This window comes from Lampris incognitus, chromosome 3 (assembly GCF_029633865.1).
Source record: "Lampris incognitus isolate fLamInc1 chromosome 3, fLamInc1.hap2, whole genome shotgun sequence".
Taxonomy (NCBI): Eukaryota; Metazoa; Chordata; class Actinopteri; order Lampriformes; family Lampridae; genus Lampris; species Lampris incognitus.
Genome location: NC_079213.1, coordinates 113590636 through 113606257, shown reverse-complemented (window position 1 = coordinate 113606257; position 15622 = coordinate 113590636). Strand labels below are relative to the sequence as shown.

At 46.1% G+C, this 15622-nt stretch overlaps 1 protein-coding gene across 1 annotated transcript; it reads left to right on the top strand.

The window, feature by feature from the left end:
* The first annotated feature begins 8063 nt into the window (after window positions 1-8063).
* LOC130109966 (protein ANKUB1-like) lies at window positions 8064-12095 on the top strand. The gene is made up of 4 exons (XM_056276931.1): window positions 8064-8080; window positions 9337-10037; window positions 10237-10468; window positions 11954-12095. The coding sequence occupies exons 1-4, from the start codon at window positions 8064-8066 to the stop codon at window positions 12093-12095; spliced, it is 1092 nt and encodes a 363-aa protein (XP_056132906.1).
* The last annotated feature ends 3527 nt before the right edge of the window (window positions 12096-15622 follow it).

Here is a 15622-nt window from a genome sequence, read left to right as displayed (position 1 = left end):
TTTCGGATGGTGTTGCCATGTCGATGAGCATGCACCTCTTTTGCTTCCTGTCCTTGATAACGATGTCGGGCTTGTTGGCTCTCATCTCTCTGTCAGTGTGGATGGGCGTGTCCCAGAGGATGGTGACGTCATTGTCCTCAGTGACCGTGTTTGGCTGATGTTCGTACCAGTTCTCAGTGGTCTTGATCTTGTAACTCCTGCAGGTCTTCCAGTGCAGGTATGCTGCTGCCTTGTTGTGCCTGTACATGTACTCGGTCTTTGCCAGTTCCGGGCAGCCTGAGACGACGATGTGGTCGATGGTTTCTTCGTACACTCCACAGATTCTGCATTTTGGGTCTGTTCCATCTTTGATGGTGTGATGGTGACAGGATCTGGTTGCCAGGCTCTGGTCTTGTGCAGCGATTATCAGGCCCCCCGTCTCTGCTTTCAGCCCGGTGCTCCTCAGCCACTGGTGTGTCTTGTTGGTCCACGTCTGCATCGTTCTTTCTTTGTGGGTCCTTCCCGTGCATTGCTTTGTCCTCCCAGGTTTTTTGCAGTTGCCGCTGCCCATGCTGTTTTGCCTTCTACTTCACTCGTTTGGCATACGTAGATGGTAGTTGCCTCATTTTCTGTTGGTGGGGTTTCTGGGACATCAAGCTCTTTCTTGAGTTGTGCAGCTTCTTTATTGATGGAGTAGATCTGATGTTCTACTATTCAGAGGAGTGGGTCATCTGTTTTTGTCAGGTATGCATCCAGCCCGATAGTGGTAGTCTTGAAGGTCAGTTTGAGTTGGACTAGGCCTCGTCCTCCTGAAGCTGTTGGTAGGTACAGCCTGTGGATGTCTGCTTTTGGGTGGTGCATCTTCTCCATGGTCAGCATCTTTCCTGTCTTGGTGTCTAGTCTCTTGATGTCATTATTATTATTATTATTATTATTATTATTATTGCTATCATTATTATTATTATTATTATTATTATTGCTATCATTATTATTATTATTGCTATCATTATTATTATTATTATTATTATTGCTATCATTATTATTATTATTATTATTGTTGCTATCATTATTATTGCTATCATTATTATTATTATTAATATGACAGATAGTGTCTTAAATTCTTTATTGAGAATTCTGCTTTTAATAGCAAATAAATAACTAAATAAAGACAACAGTTTCCTGGTTGAAGTCACAGCCCCCCAGCACAACACCCTTGAGAGACGGGATAAAAAAAAGTCTTCGTAATTGAGGAAAGAGACAGGTATGTCTTCACCATGGAGAAGACACACAGGTTTGTCTTCACCATGGAGGAAACACACAGGTTTGTCTTCATCATGGAGGAAACACACAGGTTTGTCTTCACCATGGAGGAAACACACAGGTTTGTCTTCACCATGGAGGAAACACACAGGTTTGTCTTCATCATGGTGAAGACACACAGGTTTGTCTTCACCATGGAGGAAACACACAGGTTTGTCTTCATCATGGAGAAGACACACAGGTTTGTCTTCATCATGGAGGAAACACACAGGTGTGTCTTCATCATGGAGAAGACACACAGGTTTGTCTTCATCATGGAGAAGACACACAGGTTTGTCTTCATCATGGAGGAAACACACAGGTTTGTCTTCACCATGGAGGAAACACACAGGTTTGTCTTCATCATGGAGGAAACACACAGGTGTGTCTTCATCATGGAGAAGACACACAGGTTTGTCTTCATCATGGAGGAAACACACAGGTTTGTCTTCATCATGGAGGAAACACACAGGTTTGTCTTCATCATGGAGGAAACACACAGGTTTGTCTTCATCATGGAGGAAACACACAGGTTTGTCTTCATCATGGAGAAGACACACAGGTTTGTCTTCATCATGGAGGAAACACACAGGTTTGTCTTCATCATGGAGGAAACACACAGGTTTGTCTTCATCATGGAGGAAACACACAGGTTTGTCTTCATCATGGAGGAAACACACAGGTTTGTCTTCACCATGGAGGAAACACACAGGTTTGTCTTCACCATGGAGGAAACACACAGGTTTGTCTTCATCATGGTGAAGACACACAGGTTTGTCTTCACCATGGAGGAAACACACAGGTTTGTCTTCATCATGGAGAAGACACACAGGTTTGTCTTCATCATGGAGGAAACACACAGGTGTGTCTTCATCATGGAGAAGACACACAGGTTTGTCTTCATCATGGAGAAGACACACAGGTTTGTCTTCATCATGGAGGAAACACACAGGTGTGTCTTCATCATGGAGAAGACACACAGGTTTGTCTTCATCATGGAGAAGACACACAGGTTTGTCTTCATCATGGAGGAAACACACAGGTTTGTCTTCACCATGGAGGAAACACACAGGTTTGTCTTCATCATGGAGGAAACACACAGGTGTGTCTTCATCATGGAGAAGACACACAGGTTTGTCTTCATCATGGAGGAAACACACAGGTTTGTCTTCATCATGGAGGAAACACACAGGTTTGTCTTCATCATGGAGGAAACACACAGGTTTGTCTTCATCATGGAGGAAACACACAGGTTTGTCTTCATCATGGAGAAGACACACAGGTTTGTCTTCATCATGGAGGAAACACACAGGTTTGTCTTCATCATGGAGGAAACACACAGGTTTGTCTTCATCATGGAGGAAACACACAGGTTTGTCTTCATCATGGAGAAGACACACAGGTTTGTCTTCATCATGGAGGAAACACACAGGTTTGTCTTCATCATGGAGGAAACACACAGGTTTGTCTTCACCATGGAGGAAACACACAGGTTTGTCTTCACCATGGAGGAAACACACAGGTTTGTCTTCATCATGGAGGAAACACACAGGTTTGTCTTCACCATGGAGGAAACACACAGGTTTGTCTTCACCATGGAGGAAACACACAGGTTTGTCTTCATCATGGAGAAGACACACAGGTTTGTCTTCATCATGGAGGAAACACACAGGTTTGTCTTCACCATGGAGGAAACACACAGGTTTGTCTTCATCATGGAGGAAACACACAGGTTTGTCTTCATCATGGAGGAAACACACAGGTTTGTCTTCATCATGGTGAAGACACACAGGTTTGTCTTCACCATGGAGGAAACACACAGGTTTGTCTTCATCATGGAGAAGACACACAGGTTTGTCTTCATCATGGAGGAAACACACAGGTGTGTCTTCATCATGGAGAAGACACACAGGTTTGTCTTCATCATGGAGGAAACACACAGGTCTGTCTTCATCATGGAGGAAACACACAGGTTTGTCTTCATCATGGAGGAAACACACAGGTTTGTCTTCACCATGGAGGAAACACACAGGTTTGTCTTCATCATGGAGGAAACACACAGGTTTGTCTTCATCATGGAGGAAACACACAGGTTTGTCTTCATCATGGAGGAAACACACAGGTTTGTCTTCACCATGGAGGAAACACACAGGTTTGTCTTCACCATGGAGGAAACACACAGGTTTGTCTTCATCATGGAGGAAACACACAGGTTTGTCTTCATCATGGAGGAAACACACAGGTTTGTCTTCATCATGGAGGAAACACACAGGTTTGTCTTCATCATGGAGGAAACACACAGGTTTGTCTTCATCATGGAGGAAACACACAGGTTTGTCTTCACCATGGAGGAAACACACAGGTTTGCTGAAAGCTGGTCACCAGTAATCCAGGCAATGCCACAACTGTAGTCACCTCTTTTTGTCCCGTTGTGTTGGTTTTACTTGTGTTTTTAGTCCTGCTGCACCGCTTCCTTGTTTCTCTTTCCTCAGGTGTGGGCACGTGCTACCCACGTGTAAGGGCCATGTAAACTGTTGTTAAAACACGTGTAGTTGTACACGTGTCTCCTTCAACTTGTAAGTTCTCGGTGTTGTGTTGAATAAAAGATCAGTTAAAAAAACGTGATGCATCTTGGTTGTAATGGAGTTGATCATCCCCAACTGGTTTTCACGGCAGCTCACTTCAGTTCATATCTAGCGCCTCCCATGGTGGATTTGAAGAACCGGTTCAGTGCTGGCATTGATTAAAAAATACGGCTGTCCATAGCAAAGCTGCTGTGGCCCGGACCCGGCCCACCCGGCACTTCATCCGGCCCACATACCGCATGGAATGATGGCACTTGGGCGGTCCGCTCCTGTTTGCCAGATCTGGGCCAGAACCAAGCCATAGCCATGCCGCATGTGCCACATATTTGCCAAAGGTGGCCATATTTGTTTTGTGATATTTGGGCCATGTTCAGCATTTACCACACGGGCCACTTCAGGGTCACATCCAGATCACATGTTGCCCAGAGCACCGCGTCTTTGCCAGAAAAGGCCCACATGTGATTTGGCATATTTGGGCCATATTTGCTGTTATCCATGTGGGCCACTTCAGGCTCACATCCAGTTTGTCAGGGCCAGAAGAAGACCAGGAGTGCTGCATCAGTGCCTGAAGTGGCCCACATCCAGATGCTATCTGGATGTGGGCCACTTCAGGCTCACATCCAGTTTGGCAGGGCCAGAAGAAGGCCAGCAGTGCTGCATCAGTGCCTGAAGTGGCCCACATGTGGATGCTATCTGGATGTGGGCCACTTCAGGCTCACATCCAGTTTGGCAGGGCCAGAAGAAGACCAGCAGTGCTGCATCAGTGCCTGAAGTGGCCCACATCCAGATGCTATCTGGATGTGGGCCACTTCAGGCTCACATCCAGTTTGGCAGGGCCAGAAGAAGACCAGCAGTGCTGCATCACTGCCTGAAGTGGCCCACATGCGGATGCCATCTGGGTGTGGGCCACTTCAGGCTCACATCCAGTTTGGCAGGGCCAGAAGAAGACCAGCAGTGCTGCATCAGTGCCTGAAGTGGTCCACATGCGGATGCCGTCTGGGTGTCGTCAGTCACGTTACACATGCCACTGTCCTCCCCACCCTGCAGGCACGTCATGGTGGGATTCAGTGCCGCTGAGCTGGGTTCTGGGTTCCCACATTTAAAGAAAAACACCACACATGGAACGGTTATGAGAGGCGGGAGTGGTCCTGAACGCACAAAGAGACTCGACAAACTAAACCCCCGACAGCCCAGAACCCTGCGGCAGCTGGAGGCTTTAAAAGGTCACATGCAAATTAGCGGCCCACCATAAAACTTTACAGCACGACAGTAAAATCCCGACAAACGAGACCTGGGAGCACGGTGGGGCGGGGTGAGAAGCACTGGGCGGGTCCTGTGTGGCTCTGCAGGCCGAGTGTGGAGCAAACCAGTCACCACCAACTTTTAACCACATGTCTCGCTTATTTGTTAACAACGTAAACTGACGGAAAATCAGGAAAGGCCGAGATAAAAGTCCAGAACCTGCAGAGATCCACACCTAACGTGTGTGTGTGTGTGTGTGTGTGTGTGTGTGTTGTGTGTGTGTGTGTGTGTGTGTGTGTGTGTGTGTGTGTGTGTGCGTGTGTGTGACGCTGGATGAACAAAACAAAGTTCAGCTCTCAGGAATGAGCAGTGTCCTCTTCTCAGGTTTGCAGGTCACTTGAATCTGGACATCCGTCATCCAAACCGCTTCTCCTGCTCTCAGGGTGGTGGGGATGCTGGAGTCTATCCCAGCAGTCACTGGGCGGCAGGCGGGGAGACACCCTGGACAGGCCGTCAGGCCATTTCTCAGATAATATGAACAACAATAAAGTGAGCGGGTTGTTAACGAATGATATAAGTGATCATTTACCAGTTGTTGTGATCAGTGGTTGTGATTATGGCGGCACGGTGGCGCAGTGGTTAGCACGGCACCTCACTGCAAGAAGGTCCTGGGTTCGAGCCCCGGGGTAGACCAACCTTGGGGGTCGTCCCGGGTCATCCTCTGTGTGGAGTTTGCATGTTCTCCCCATGTCTGCGTGGGTTTCCTCCAGGGGTGCCGGTTTCCTCCCACGGTCCAAACACATGTAGGTCAGGTGACTCAAACACATGTAGGTCAGGTGACTCACCGTACTAAATTGTCCTTTGGTGTGTGTGTGTGTGTGTGTGTGTGTGTGTGTGTGTGTGTGTGTGTGTGTGTGTGTGTGTGTGTGTGTGTGTGTGTGTGTGTGTGTGTGATGGTCTGGCGGCCTGTCCAGGGTGTCTCCCCACCTGCCGCCCAATGACTGCTGGGATAGACTCCAGCATCTCTCAACCCTGAGAGCAAGATAAGCAGTGCGGGTGATGGATGGATGTGATCTGTGGTGATGGGTGGATGTGATATGTGGTGATGGATGGATGTGATCTGTGGTGATGGGTGGATGTGATGTATGGTGATGGATGGATGTGATATGTGATGATAGGTGGATGTGAGGTGATGGGTGGATGTGATATGTGGTTATGGATGGATGTTATATTTGGTGATGGGCGGATGTGATATGCGGTGATGGATGGATGCGATATGTTGTGATGATGGATGTGATATGTGGTGATGGTGGATGTGAGGTGATGGGTGGATGTGATATGTGGTGATGGATGGATGTGATATGTGGTTATGGATGGATGTTATATTTGGTGATGGTTGATGTGATATGCGGTGATGGATGGATGTGATATGCTGTGATGATGGATGTGATACGTGGTGATGGGTGGATGTGATATGTGGTGATGGATGGATGTGATATGCTGTGATGATGGATGTGATACGTGGTGATGGGTGGATGTGATATGTGGTGATGGGTGGATGTGATATGTTGTGATGATGGATGTGATATGCGGTGATGGGTGGATGTGATATGTTGTGATGGGTGGATGTGATATGCTGTGATGATGGATGTGATACGTGGTGATGGGTGGATGTGATATGTTGTGATGATGGATGTGATATGCGGTGATGGGTGGATGTGATATGTTGTGATGGTGGATGTGATATGTGGTGATGGGTGGGTGTGATATGTGGTGATGGGTGGATGTGATATGTGGTGATGGGTGGATGTGATATGTTGTGATGATGGATGTGATATGCGGTGATGGGTGGATGTGATATGTTGTGATGGTGGATGTGATATGTGGTGATGGGTGGGTGTGATATGTGGTGATGGGTGGATGTGATATGTGGTGATGGGTGGATGTGATATGTGGTGATGGATGGATGTGATATGTGGTGATGGGTGGATGTGATATGTGGTGATGGGTGGATGTGATATGTGGTGATAGATGGATGTGATATGTGGTGATGGGTGGATGTGATATGTGGTGATGATGGATGTGATGTGGTGATGGGTGGATGTGATATGTGGTGATGGGTGGATGTGATATGTGGTGATGGGTGGATGTGATATGTGGTGATGGATGGATGTGATATGTGGTGATGGGTGGATGTGATATGTGGTGATGATGGATGTGATGTGGTGATGGGTGGATGTGATATGTGGTGATGGGTGGATGTGATGTGGTGATGGGTGGATGTGATATGTGAAGGCTGAGGAAGACATGATGATTAAATACAGGACAGTGAGAAGGAGGAAGCCACGGGTGCATTTAGAACTGAATTATTAGAACAAAACTGGAAAAAAGAATGAGGACTGTGACATAACACATTCCTCGGTGTATCTGTAACACTGTATGACAAAAACTGCCCAGTAAAACAGCACAACAGGAAGCCAAACTGTGAGGATAGAGCGTGGCTCACCAAAGGGCCGCTGTAAAACCTAGCTACTTCAGTGCAGGCCCTGATCTCTCAGCCCACTGCGTTTATACCTTGCAGCACAAACTGCTTAGTCGTGCTCATTTTGACAGTCACAACGGTATGTACCTGGAGTTTCTCCCTAATCCTGGTTGGGAGATGTAGCTCATGTTTATTGCTAGACTATCATCCTAATGGATAACGGAGCTTGCTCAAAGAGTTCATAGGTCAGGTCTGCCCTTGCCCTTATCTTTCACTCGTAATTCTCCAGGAGCGCTCCTTCAGACCTTGTTACACTCGAGTAAGTTTCCCACGCATTCCTCTGCTATCAACCAACAGTCAACCACAGGCCTTCACTAGTCCACACAGGAGAGGGCACTTTATGGCACCACCTTTGACCTGCTACACGTGAGCCTCAAGCATCCATCCAAGCAATGAAAACATAATATAACTAACACATGGTCAAAGATGAAAGGTTAGCAAACATCAATTGCCCTCACAGAGTTACATGGTGTCTTTGGGGATTTAGAGAAAGCATATGACAGGGTGTCAAGAGAGGAGGTGTGGCAGAGAAGTATGTAGGAGTGGTGCAGGATATGTATGAGGGCAGTGTGACAGTGATGAGGTGTGTGGTTGGAATGACAGATGGGGTGGAGGTGGGATTACATCAAGAATTGGCTCTGAGCCCTTTCTTGTTTGCAATGGTAATGGACGGGTTGATGGACGAGATCACACAGGAGTCTCCGTAGACTATGATGTTCGTGGATGACGTTGTGATCTGTAGCGAGAGTAGGAAGCAGGTGGAGGAGAGCCTGGAGAGGTGGAGGTATGCACTGGAGAGAGGAAGACTGAAAGTCAGTCGGAGCAAGACAGAATACATATGTATGAATGAGAGGGAGGACAGCATAATGGCGAGGATGCAAGGAGTGGAGGTTTGTGAAGGTGAATGGGTTTAAATACTTGGGTTCAACTGTCCAAAGTAACGGGGAGTGTTGAAGAGAGGTGAGGAAGAGAGTGCAGGCAGGGTGGAGTGGGTGGAGAAGAGTGTCAGGAGTGATTTGCAACAGAAGGGTACCAGCAAGAGTTAAAGGGAAGGTTTACAAGATGGTAGTGAGACCAGCTATGTTATATGGTTTGGAGACAGTGGCACTGATGAAAAGACAGGAGGTGGAGCTGGAGGTGGCAGAGATGAAGATGCTAAGATTTTCATTGGGAGTGATGAAGAAGGACAGGATTAGGAACGAGTATATTAGAGGGACAGCTCAGGTTGGACGGTTTGGAGACAAAGCAAGAGAGGCGAGATTAAGATGGTTTGGACATGTGTGGAGGAGAGATGCTGGGTATACTGGGAGAAGGATGCTGAATATGGAGCTGCCAGGGAAGAGGAGAAGAGGAAGGCCAAAGAGGAGGTTTATGGATGTTGTGAGGGAGGACATGCAGGTGGTTAGCGTTACAGAGGAAGATTCAGAGGACAGGAAGAGATGGAAATGGATGATCTGCTGTGGCGACCCCCAACGGGGCAGCCAAAAGAAGAAGAAGAAGAAGAAGAGGAAGAAGAAGAAGAAGAAGAAGAAGAAGAAGAAGAGGAAGAAGAAGAAGAAGAAGAAGAAGAAGAAGAAGCTCTTAGCGGCTTGAACCTTCTAGTTTTTTGTTTAATGTGAAAGGAACGCATTTCAACTGACTTAACAGTAGACTCCATGAAGTGAATATGTTTTTTTCCTACCCCTACAGGTTTCAGCTGCGGGTGGCGCTCTACATCGCTGCCTTTCAAGGCCACTTGGACTTGGCTGACTGGCTGCTGGAGAGAGACGTGTATGCTGGGGACCCTGTAGGCATCCATCCGTACCGCCAGTGGTGCCACCAAACTGCCCACCCGGATGTTGCAAAGTGCCCCGTGCAGGTAGCTGCCGAACGCGGTCAGCTCCTCATCCCCAAACTCTTCATCGCCAATGATAGCTCGACGTTGGACTGTCGAGATCCGGTAGTTCGTGACCCTTTGAAGGTGGCCATCAGGCACAGGCACGGGGAGTGCGTGCGCTATTTGGCCACCAAGCTGTGCTCAGTGGTGTCGCTGCCTTTCATATTTCTATCCATGCCGACTTTCCCGCGGATAAAATACTGGGTGAGTCTAGGGCGAAACAGGGTGCCATCTGGGCACCGTCGGGGATCCAGGACACGGTTGAAAGCCAGAGTTGGGAACGCGGTGCTGGTAGACGGCATCACCCAGCCAAAGATGCCCTCCAAACCCAGGAAGTGGAGCAACAGGGACAGCAGGGTCTTCAGAACCAAAGCCCTTCAGCATTTACCCTCTCTCTGCAACTCACCTCAGGCTCTCCATTTGCCCTCCAACTGGGCGACTCAGCAGGTATCGCTGCCGCCGGTCCGCCTGGGTTCTGCTGAGACTGGCAATTCCAAGGGGATATGGAGGAAACGTGAGTCTCTACGGCAGGGGTGTCAAACTCCAGGCCTCGAAGGCCGCAGTGTCTGCAGGTATTTGTTGCAACCGTGCCCTACACCACCTGATTTAACCAATTAGCTCACCTCCTGGATCAAGGAGGGAAAGGAACTAGTTTAATCAGGGGGTGTAGTGCATGGTTGCAATAAATATCTGCAGAAACTGCGGCCTTTGAGGCCTGGAGTTTGACACCCCTGCTCTATGGCATGCGATCAAATTCAACCACAGCAGTCAATGGAGGAGCCTCATTCCACTCCCGCCAATCACCCGAGACGCCAATGAGAGGCTACCGTTAGTCGACATCTCTCCAAACTCCTCCCACATTCTGACTCCAGCTGTGGGGTCTTTCTCCCATCGCTGTGGCTGCACCCCCAGAGAAAATGCCGTATACTGCCTGGCTGTTGCCAGGTCAGTTCTCTTTAAACATATGTTCACCTTCAATGTGTAATGGTAATAATAAGGATAATAATAGATTGTAATTATCATTATTATAGTCATTATAGTTACTATTTATATGACACTCCTGATAGAGTTACAAAACGCTATACAACCAACGAAGGTAAAACAATATCTATATATCTCTCTCTCTCTCTCTCTCTCTCTCTCTCTCTCTCTCTCTCTCTCTCTCTCTCTCTATCTATCTATCTATCTATCTATCTATCTATCTATCTATCTATCTATCTATCTATCTATCTATCTATCTATCTGTCTATCTATCTATCTATCTATCTATCTATCTATCTATCTATCTATCTATCTATCTATCTATCTATCTATCTATCTATCTATCTATCTATCTATCTATCTATCTATCTATCTATCTATCTATCTATCTATCTATCTATCTATCTATCTATCTATCTATCTTTCTCTCTCTCTCTCTATCTATCTATCTATCTATCTATCTATCTATCTATCTATCTATCTATCTATCTATCTATCTATCTATCTATCTGTCTATCTATTTATAGTGGCTATAATAAGTCCACACAGTCCTGTTAAAATGGCAGGTTGTTGCGATGTAAAAAATGAAACCCAGATGAATCGTATCAGAGCATTTTCCAACTTTGATGTGAAACTGAATCCTATAAAACCGAAGTGTAAAACAAGCTGAAACCTTTTGGGGGGGAGGGGGGCTTACTGATGCCTGGCGGCACGGTGGCGGCCCAGTGGTTAACACTGTTGCCTCACAGCAAGAAGGTCCTGGGTTCGAACCCCAGTTGGTCCCAGGTCCTTTCTGTGTGGAGTTTGCATGTTCTCCCCGTGCGTGGGTTTCCTCCCACCACGTGCTCCTGACCAAGGAACTGGAAAGAGGAACTGGAGTTGGTCCACAGGTGCTGCAGCTGCCCCTCCTGTACGGTAGGATGGGTTAAATTCAGTGAACAAATTCGTTGTAACAGCGCCCCCCCTCTTTCCTCGCCGATTGTACTTAGCCAATAAACCCACTCCTCCGAGCCGTCCCGGTCTCTGCTCCACCCCCTCTGCTGATCCGGGGAGGGCTGCAGACTACCACATGCCTCCTCCCATACATGTGGAGTCACCAGCCGCTTCTTTTCACCTGACAGTGAGAAGTTTCACCAGGGGGACGTAGCGCGTGGGAGGATCACGCTGTCCCCTCCACCCCTCCCGAACAGGCGCCCCGACCTACCAGAGGAGGCGCTAGTGCAGCGACCAGGACACATACCCACATGACATGGCCAATTGTATCTGTAGGGACGTCGGACCAAGCCGGAGGTAAGTGGCGATCCCCGTGTTGCTAGGCAACGGAATAGACCGCTACGCCACCCAGACGCCTACAATTTAATTGTATTATTGTAAAGTACATTTTATGTTTGTTTTTGAAAAATGCTGCATAACGTTTTTCGTTAATGTTGGTCTTTGTCCTCGTTTAAGTACCTTCACGGAGAAAAGCTGGACACAGCAGCTGTCCATAGACGCACTCTGGTCAGGAAGACTATCCAGAACCGGACCTGACACCACAGACCCGGAGGCAGACCGAACTACTGGTCCCTGCGACAGACATTATCCATCATGAACCAATCTGACCACAGTCTAACTCACAGTCACTCACTTAAACAGTTAGGACAAGCAGATATATCAGATAGATAGATAGATAGATAGATAGATAGATAGATAGATAGATAGATAGATAGATAGATAGATAGATAGATAGATAGATAGATAGATAGATAGATAGATAGATAGATAGATAGATAGATAGATAGATAGATAGATAGATAGATAGATAGATAGATAGATAGATAGACAGACAGATAGACAGATAGATAGACAGACAGACAGACAGACAGACAGATAGATAGATAGATAGATAGATAGATAGATAGATAGATAGATAGATAGATAGATAGATAGATAGATAGATAGATAGATAGATAGATAGACAGACAGACAGACAGACAGATAGATAGATAGATAGATAGATAGATAGATAGATAGATAGATAGATAGATAGATAGATAGATAGATAGATAGATAGATAGATAGATAGATAGATAGATAGATAGATAGACAGATAGATAGACAGACAGATAGATAGACAGATAGATAGATAGATAGATAGATAGATAGACAGACAGATAGATAGACAGATAGATAGATAGATAGATAGATAGATAGATAGATAGATAGATAGATAGATAGATAGATAGATAGATAGATAGATAGATAGATAGATAGATAGACAGATAGACAGATAGACAGATAGACAGACAGACAGACAGATAGATAGATAGATAGATAGATAGATAGATAGATAGATAGATAGATAGATAGATAGATAGATAGATAGATAGATAGATAGATAGATAGATAGATAGATAGATAGATAGATAGACAGATAGATAGACAGACAGATAGATAGACAGATAGATAGACAGATAGATAGATAGATAGATAGATAGATAGATAGATAGATAGATAGATAGATAGATAGATAGATAGATAGATAGATAGATAGACAGATAGATAGATAGACAGATAGACAGATAGATAGATAGATAGATAGATAGATAGATAGATAGATAGATAGATAGATAGATAGATAGATAGATAGATAGATAGATAGATAGATAGATAGATAGATAGATAGATAGATAGATAGATAGATAGATAGAGATGTGTGAAGTGAGAACATATATTCCGCTTCCGGTGTGGGAAGATGGCGGCGCGAATTCACATTTGCTGCGGCCTCACCCAGCACCGTCCATGCAGCGTCTTTGTCCACGTCTGCGTCTAAGTTTTGTCTTCGTTTGATGGCTGGCAGAGCCGGCGCTGGATCGGCTGGCAGAGCCTGGTCTGCTTCGTCCGGTGGGCCCGGGGACCACCGCCCCTGCCTGGAGCTGCGCCCGAGGAGGAAACGCCGAGGGGGTCTGATAGGAAGCGGGCGGGCTAGGCTAACTGCTAGCCCATGCAGACCGGCGGTGCCGACAGTCATCCTGGCTGGCGTTCGTAGCTCGGACAGTGATTTGTTTTGGGTTAGTTTTGATATGTGTTAGTGTGTTCTTGCAGGTTTTGGATGTGTTTGTGTCTTTGTGTTGCACTGCCTTTCATGTACGCAAGTGCATGAGGTGACATGACAGATAAAGGGTCCCAGATTCCTGATATGTCGTCATAATCTACATGTGCACTCATAGACGTGTGCTGTTCTAATAGATCTGGACCATTTAGTATCCAAACTTTTGAAAGCAACTACAGTTTTTAATTAGTTTAATGATCCACATTTGTAAACGAACCTCTTTTCTGATTCGCTCCAGCAGTTCTATGTTTGGCAAATGTCAGTTGCGATGACTCGTCATCGATGATGAGGAACATGAAGTACTGCATATATGAGCCATGCACTGGTACAGAAAACCCACATCTTCTGCTTCTAACGTGGTCTTAGTCACGCTCCAAAACTAATCCTGTCTCTGCCTCGAGTCTTTATTGATTCTATTCTCTCCATCCAACACTAGAGTGTCATCACCTCCAGACAGGGAGCCATGGCTCTGACTGCGCAGCGCCCACTATGGGTCGTTTGAATGATTGATGGTGGAATCCAGGCTCAACTCTGTTGCAGCTATTTCCAATCTGGCTCTCTGACATCTGTTGGTTTGTATCGATTTAACGCTGTTATTGTTCACCTTTCCTTCTTGTTGTGCATTCATGATAAAATCATGTTAAGCGCACTTTCGGTGCAGTGGGTGTGGTGGTGTTGGCAAGGTGTGTGTGCGTGTGCGTGTGCGTGTGTGTGTCCAGGGAGGGGGATACTGAAGGAGTCACGGGTAAATTTAGGACACAAACGGTGATCTTTGTGTAGAAACCAGGTGGAGTTTGGTGTGATCGTCAGCCTCAGTGACGTCACCCTTAGCTGACGTCAGCTGGGACGGTGTCTGTTTGGCTCAGGTGCTCGAGGCGGAACCATCCGCGCTGTCGCTACCTACCGGGCTGTCGCGCGCACCCTCCCAGCGTCGTCACGTGGGCTGTCCCGCCGCGCACGCAGCGCTTTCACGGTCGGTGTGAACGCACTTTTAACATCTCGCGATAAGTGTGAGCCGCCTCAGCAACGAATTCCAGTTCACCAACCGAGATCGCGGAGAAACCCCGCCCCTGCCCGCCTCTCAGCCAATGGGATTTGTTGCAGGCTAACCAGCCACTCACACGGCCTCCCTTATAAACAGTAGCTTATGAGCAAAACCCACCAATGGTTTGTTTTTTTTTAAATTGAACACATTTACTGATCACATTTCAACACAACATACAGAGAAATACACATTTCAACACAACATACAGAGAAATACACATTTCAACACAATATACAGAGAAATACACAGTTCAACACAATATACAGAGAAATACACATTTCAACACAATACACAGAGAAATACACAGTTCAACACATTATACAGAGAAATACACATTTCAACACATTATACAGAGAAATACACATTTCAACTCAATATACAGAGAAATACACATTTCAACACATTATACAGAGAAATACACATTTCAACACAATATACAGAGAAATACACATTTCAACACAATATACAGAGAAATACACATTTCAACACAATATACAGAGAAATACACATTTCAATACAGAGAAATACACATTTCAACACGTTATACAGAGAAATACACAGTTCAACACAATATACAGAGAAATACACATTTCAACACAATATACAGAGAAATACACATTTCAATACAGAGAAATACACATTTCAACACGTTATACAGAGAAACACATCAGTCAGTTTAACACGTGGCGGACTGGTCAACTGTAACATGTTGTGTCTACACATGATGAGACATCAGCATCAAATATATTAAAAGAAAGAAAAAGTAAAACCAAAACCCAAACTGTCAGCATCAGCATGTAGGAGGGACAGGCCAGCTTGAATATATATGATATTTGCTTAAATATAAACACCAATGTCTTTCACACAACGTGCCAGGGCGCCCCCGGGGTTAGCAGTAACGCAGGTGTTTCGGTTCTGGTTCTGGTTCTGGTTCTGGCTAGCCCGTGGCTCAGCCTTACCCGTAGCCCTGCGTCATGGAAAC

Coding starts and splice junctions, on each gene's coding strand:
- LOC130109966 (XM_056276931.1), top strand. Junction 10,038..10,236: donor CAAGGGGATATGGAGGAAAC/GTGAGTCTCTAC, acceptor GCGGCCTTTGAG/GCCTGGAGTTTGACACCCCT. Junction 10,469..11,953: donor TACTGCCTGGCTGTTGCCAG/GTCAGTTCTCTT, acceptor TCCTCGTTTAAG/TACCTTCACGGAGAAAAGCT.